The 7,024-nt window shown below is 36.0% G+C and overlaps 1 protein-coding gene across 1 annotated transcript; it reads left to right on the forward strand.

The window, feature by feature from the left end:
• The first annotated feature begins 758 nt into the window (after positions 1-758).
• On the forward strand, positions 759-6,790 carry ndfip1 (Nedd4 family interacting protein 1). Its single transcript, XM_039648990.2, has 8 exons — positions 759-982; positions 1,962-2,049; positions 2,139-2,269; positions 2,357-2,444; positions 3,678-3,802; positions 5,486-5,552; positions 5,640-5,746; positions 5,906-6,790. The coding sequence occupies exons 1-7, from the start codon at positions 953-955 to the stop codon at positions 5,744-5,746; spliced, it is 636 nt and encodes a 211-aa protein (XP_039504924.1). The 5' UTR covers positions 759-952; the 3' UTR covers positions 5,906-6,790.
• The last annotated feature ends 234 nt before the right edge of the window (positions 6,791-7,024 follow it).

A 7,024-nucleotide genomic window follows, 5' to 3' on the forward strand; every position in this document is an offset into this window, starting at 1 on the left:
GTGACGTAATGACGCAAAGACATGCTTGAATTTCCCCCTGAAATCCACCAGTACCACTGGAAATTAAAACATTATTACAGGCTTTTGAATTGAAGACAAGCAGATAGTTTTGAACACTGGCTACTTGCTCAAAAAATATTTTGGATAATTTTGTACCCCAGAAAGTTACAGACTGCATCTTTAAAACTACCGTTAGATTCATTTTGTAGTACTTATTAAATTTCATATTTCTACATTTCAAATTTTCATTTGAGTTTTATCAGCTAGTATTTACATTGTATTGCAAAAAAACGAACTGAACAAAATGCACAATAATTTTTAATGGTTGCATATGAAATCAGATGCACCCTCCAGAGACAAATATTAGAGGACACAAACAATTACACATGCAGAAACAGTGTTTATTACTGTTTGGCACTGTCTACGGCAGACAACGACAGGTTTAACTACTGTATCTGTGTTGAATTTAGGAATAATGTTATTGTCTCCCTTTAACCATTCTAAAGACAAGAGCGTATAGAAGTTCAAATGTGCACCTTTAGGTCAGCAGTTTGGCAAACTCACTTTTGGAAACTCTTTTAATTGATTATATAACAATAATCTTTGAACTGACATAAATACACCCATGGCAATGACTGTGTTCAAAACATAGTGAGCTGCCTACTTAGGCAGCTGAGCTGAGTCTGCTGGAAGCACGTCTGTGACTGAATGCTGTCTAGGTAGGCAGTAGACCAGGTTTTGAGACAGAGACAGGAGAGGCGGACACGAAACCCGACTGAGCATGAGCAGTCGCCATTGTTTGGGCTATAGATTAGCCTAGTGCTGTCTATCTGGATTCATACGAACATTTAAATTAAGGAACAGTAAAATTGTAATATTAGGTAAAAGGTACGTTAAACTAGTCATCTTTGCTACTGTATGACTGATTAAGTGAACAGATCGACGCAGAAGAATGACAGCTCAGAGGAGTGGATATCAGCAGGTAAAACAAGATCATTTGTTTGGTTTTTAGAGCGATTTTTTCTTCTTCTGTAACTTAGGTTGATGGTTTTATGTACGTATTTCAAGTCGAATCGGTTGTAATAACAATTTCTCAGACTCTGAATTGTGTAAATTAATCTTTTCCGAAGAAAGATAGTAACGCTAATCCCAGTTCGACTAATTAGCTGGTTAGCCGCTCCTTCAGCGGCCTTAGTTTACACAATCAACAAACCGGAAAACGAAGAGTTTTAGATGATTGCTAATCATAGAATATGCATACAATAGTCAGTAATTTATTGCGAATTATCAATCTTTAAGGTTGTCATTCAGGTCAAGTGTTGTTGCGAGCAACTATATTTAATTTCCTGTTACAATATAACGTTAGTTTTAAAGTTCATGTCATGACTTGTCAAGACCGAGGTGACCCTATTTATTAAATCTAAATAATTTGGTTTAATTGTTTTCATATTTTGCCTGTTTTTATTTTATATTAAGTGACTCATATAATATAAAGTATTACATAATATTAAATGTTAAAATATAATATGAGATATTCATCAACACAAACAAAAACATACAAATATAGAGGAAAATATTTTGGATAAATGTCCATATAAATACATGTAAATATATAAAATATGTTTTTTTTCCCAGATAGACAATGTATGTATGTGTGTATATATACTGTATATATATATATATATATATATATATATTAGTGCTGTCAATCGATTTAAAAAATCTATTTTTCAGTATTTAATCACACCTAGCATTAAGGATCAGTCAACTCTGAAGAAGACGCATGTGCGTCGAAACGTTGGTCATTTTATACTTATAAATATATTAAAACGTTCTGTGCTCCGGTCCTGCTCCTTGGTCTTAGTTAGACCTTGAGTCCTTTTCCACAGATTAAAATGAATGTTGATATAATTTAATTTCCTTTCCAAATATCACCAGCTTGTGTGTCATTTGTTCTGTAGTTGAATAATGAGGAGGAGTCAGGGGAGGTGTTTCAACAGGCTGCTGATGCACCTCCACCGTACAGCAGCATTGCAGCAAGTAACGCAGGTAACAGAACAGAAGTGTGTGAATGTAGCCACTGCCTGTCCTGACGGGCCAGAAATAACTCCTGTGTCTGATTCATTTGTTTCTTGTAGCTTTTTTTGAGTACAAAGAGGATGACGTGTTCCCCAAACCCCCCTCATACAATGTTGCCACATCACTCCCATCATACGATGAGGCCGAGAGGAGCAAAGCAGAGTCCGCTGTTCCACTAGTCACTGACCGGGTGAGGGTTTGTGATTATTTTAGGCGTAATTACAGATAAAAAAAGCAACACTCTTTTGACACATCTTTACTTTTACATCCACTACAGGATGAGGACTTCATTGCCAGGGAGAGCTTTGACGATACGGATCAACTGCGAGTTGGCAATGATGGGATATTCATGCTTACGTTTTTCAGTAAGAGTGCACAATACTCACTGTAGATATGCATACGTAGATGGCACATAAGACACGTTGATGCTTCCGCCATTTGGAACGGTCAACATTGCATATGCTGGCATCACTGACAGTAAAAGTCAATCCGTTTTTTACGATGCCACAACATTGCACAGCCTCTGGTTGTATTTCATGTTTTTTTTTTTTGTGTTAACTAATATCCTTGTCTTTTATCTGCTGAAGTCTATTGCTGATATAGATATTCATAATGTGTATAACTACGCCCACGCATTCAACACTTTTCACACACTCTCTCCCTACACATCCAATTTCTCACTCGGAGAAAAGAGGACACTGACACAGACAAACAAGACAGAGCAGGGTACTTTTGATATGAAATAGATTCGCAACTCTCAAATTCTGTCGATTTTACCAATCATCTCTTACTCTTTACTACTAGTTAATAGTAAATAAACAGGAATAGGTCTGTTGAAAGATACAGTGTTTTTCAACCGCTGAAAGAAGTCAGTAAAACAGCTGGAGCACATTATGTCACATGACGTTACATTTACCTCAGGCAATCAATTTAATGACCATAGTAAAGCATGTAAGTTGGCTAGAAAATAAAATAGCTATAGAGAGGAGTATTTAGCTAAATATGTGCTCTAAATATTTATTATATTTTTACTTGTATCATTAAAACATGATAACGTTGTTATTATTATAAAAACGCATTATATTTTCTGGAGAAAAATTAACATGCATCTACTGTACCTAATATTTATTCAAATAAATTGATATTGAGTCAAGATTGGAATCAAGTCACAAGAATTGTATTGAAATGGTGAAATCTGTTTCAAGCTATAATAAAAACAGTAGTCTACCAGTGATTGGACCATGTCAACATTGTAACATGTTGTCACTAAACTTAATACATTTCTGTTTAGTTACCCAATGTTTTGACAATCACGATACACTTCTTTTTTACACCCCCTATCATAATTCTCAATCCAAACTATACTCAAAAGTTGGCAGCCCTGCTGCTACACAGCACAAACCTCGTTCTTCGACTTTAAATCTGCATGGCTCCTCGTTGATTATTTACAGATGTACTCATGAGAAACAATTACCATCCGAATAGGATTGAGAGACACTTTGATAGTGTGAAATGGATGAATAATTGGACCAATTCGACATTTGGACACAGAAGTGCAGCAGGTACATTAACAGCTGTTCATTTCTTTGCCCCATCAGTGGCATTCCTCTTCAACTGGATTGGCTTCTTCTTGTCCTTCTGTCTGACCACGTCTGCGGCCGGCCGCTATGGAGCCATCTCTGGGTTTGGACTGTCCCTGGTCAAATGGGTCCTGATTGTCAGGGTATGACAGGATATGATTGGCCAGTTCCACAGACAAGGCTTAAGCTAGTCTAAAACTAAAATGCATGTTTGAGCCGTTTTAACTGAAAGCAACTTGCGCTGACACGTCTTAGAATATGTCAGTGCCATTGTTTTGCCACAAGATGCACACCTGTAGTAATATTTTTTTTGTAATACATGTTTATAAAAGCTACTTAAATGTCCTAATTGATCTAATAATGGCTTAATCTAAGCCCTGTCTGTGAAACTAGGCCTTTATCATATAAATCTTACATATTCATTACATCATAGTGGTAACAGTTTTCAGTAAGGTCTCATTCGTTAACATTAGTTTCTAACAATGAGCAGTTTTTTATTTATTATATTAATTATGCTTATTTTAATTATGTTAATATATTACTGTTTGAGCATGAAAAAGCTTTGCAAAGTTACGAAGCACTTCTGGGAATGAACAGGTCACAATATTCCTTATTTAAATAATTACTCCTAGGGCACATGCAAAATAAAGCTGGCGAGGCCTGATCGAGTTACGTTAGTAGTGTGTTGTAACGCACCGTTATGGTAAGGGGCGTGGCATTTCTGAAACTCGTTCAAAGTGGGTGACCAATCACAACGCAATGGTCCAGCCAACCAATCAGAGCACGTAGAGTTCAGCTCTAAACCAGGGGTGGGAAGCTCAGTTTAATTCTAACCCTGCTCCAACACACATACCCGTTGTTTCCAAATAAGCCTGAAGGACTTTGTTTAAATGGGGTTAAAGGAGCTATATGTAAGAAATGTATTTCAAATAATCATAAAATGGCCCTGATATGTCACTAGACATTAAGAAATCATGTTCATTTCAAATACTTATATCACTTACAACAGTAGTCCAGCCAGGATATTGTCATTTAAAAAGTGAAGTTGCAGCCCGCAACTGATGTTGATGTTGTCATGTTGTGTTTTGGTCTGATGCTCCACCTTCCACCGATCGACCAATCACAGAGTCAGTCGTGTTGCAGCATCTCTAGTTACCACAGCTGCAGATACAAACGTGTCGGATAAAAAAATGTTGGGTCCTGCAGCATATCTGGCAACCTCGAGTCAGGGGGGAGGGGATACACCGCTCTAGTAATTTAAAAGCGATTGCAGTACCAGTTTGGGCCACAATCTTACATAAGGCTCCTTTAAGCGCAGTAAAACAAATCGCATCACTTCCAGTCTTTTACATGTGCTTCATTAAATATAGAACTGTTTTACTCAACATACCTAAATGCATAAAACTTTGCATATCCAGATTGATAACTAAATGTTTTTTATCTTTCTTCACACTAATATTTAGATATCAAATATAATGCCAACTGGAAATAGAACTAGCTAGGTTAGCTGCTTATCTTAAAAATCCATAAATATCTTAAAAAAAAGTTTTTTTGTTTGTTTTTTTTTTACATTTAAGCATGAAGACCTATTCTTATAGACCCCAAAAACAAAATCAAGACATTTTTTTTGTTAACAGTGAATGTTGAGATAAACAGAAGTATTGTTCATTGTTAGTTCATGTTAACAAATGGATCCTTATTGAAAAGTGTTATCATAAATCATGGCAGTGGGTTAAGATTTAAAGCTGTTTGTTTGTTGTATTCGTATTTTTATTGCAATGTAACCGAGGATGAGCACTCAACCTTTTCTCTCTGTGATTAAACAGTTTTCTACCTATTTCCCTGGATATTTTGATGGCCAGTACTGGCTGTGGTGGGTTTTCCTTGTTGTAGGTAAGTGTATATTTGCACATTAGTGTATATAAATGAACATAAAATTGAAAACATCCTTACAACTAATGTTATTTTGAACACACCCAGGATTCCTGCTGTTCTTCCGGGGATTTGTTAACTACTCCAGAGTTCGCAACATGGCCGACCATTCAATGTCCACCCTTCCTCGAACCCGCGTTCTTTTTATCTATTAGGTAAATCATAAGTATTTACTGGCTTTTAGATGGGTTTATGTGTAAGCATTGCATTAGCAGGAAACAAATTAAAAGACAACCTTTCTGTGATCTAAATGATTGTGGAGATGATATTAACATGAAGGTGAAGTATCTTCTCTTTCTGATTTTTGGGAATAGATTAAAAATCTCAGGATAATTGCGAAATGAACAAAACGGCAAAGTCAGAGAGCCACCCACAGCTTTTTCCAGTCTTCAGGACAACAATGAAGAGTACATCTGCTTCAGACGCCCTTGCATTTCTCAGTTGTTTGCACAATGCAACTAATTTCATTGGCATTTTATACTAAAGGATTCAACTGTTTATCAGTGCTTAAAGTGTAGACGTACAGTATGCATTCATTATGGGGTTTGAACTTGCTTACATTTGCATGTATTTGGCATTTCAAGTTCCAATTGGCAGTCATGCCATTTTTGTCAAATTCCCAGTCGCTGTTCGTTTCTGTGGGTTTTCTTTTAATCGGGGGGAGGGAGCTTGTGATTTTACTTTGTGAGTAAATCTAGTAACTGAACTTTCTTTTGTGAACTAGAAAAAAGAGTATGTATATACAGTATACGAGAAGAGTGATATTAAACGTTATAAAGATGCACTTTTAAGATATAAACAGAAAAACACAGAGGAATTGCCAGGTCCTTGTAAAGCCAAGAGCATATTAGGGCAAAGTTTATTCGAGATTATGTAAGCCCTTTTCAAATTACTTTCACAATAAGGACCAAACTACTCATTTAATAAAAGCTAAGCCTAGATTCATAGCAGTTCAATATAAACGGCAAACTAATTGAGCATTCAAGCACACCTGATTATGTAATGCGCTTGATCAATCTGTGATCTGGTGTGAATAGAATGTTTTATGATGCCAAATGTAGCAGTAGATGATTCATTGATCTTTGTTTTCATTGAAGACTTCAGTATGAGATAGTGCTTCACAATATGTTGTTTGTGGTTTGTATGTTTTACACATGTCAAGTAACTTTTAATAAATGTTTCATCTATGGCAACGCTGATCACTTGGTGCATTTGTCAGTTATGTACATTATACCATCACCAGTTTTAGAATCAAGTATCTTGTGCTCAAGGCTGCATTTATTTGATCAAAAATACAGTAAAAACAGTAATATTGTGGAATATTAGCTGTAGCTGTAGTTCTTGGTGGAGCTGTAGTCCTTGGTGGAAACAAGCTTCCATAGTTTCCTTTTTGAATGTATTTAAAAATAGAATTTATTTGTGTGACGCAAAGC

Source organism: Pimephales promelas, chromosome 9, assembly GCF_988280905.1.
Source record: "Pimephales promelas chromosome 9, fPimPro1.hap1.1, whole genome shotgun sequence".
Taxonomy (NCBI): Eukaryota; Metazoa; Chordata; class Actinopteri; order Cypriniformes; family Leuciscidae; genus Pimephales; species Pimephales promelas.

What these genes read in the sequence shown, in the direction of transcription:
- ndfip1 (XM_039648990.2), top strand. Translation starts at nt 953, where the DNA reads ATGACAGCTCAGAGGAGTGGATATCAGCAG. An exon ending in AGAGGAGTGGATATCAGCAG is followed by an intron (nt 983 to 1,961) that starts GTAAAACAAGAT and finishes TTTGTTCTGTAG; the next exon opens with TTGAATAATGAGGAGGAGTC. An exon ending in CATTGCAGCAAGTAACGCAG is followed by an intron (nt 2,050 to 2,138) that starts GTAACAGAACAG and finishes TGTTTCTTGTAG; the next exon opens with CTTTTTTTGAGTACAAAGAG.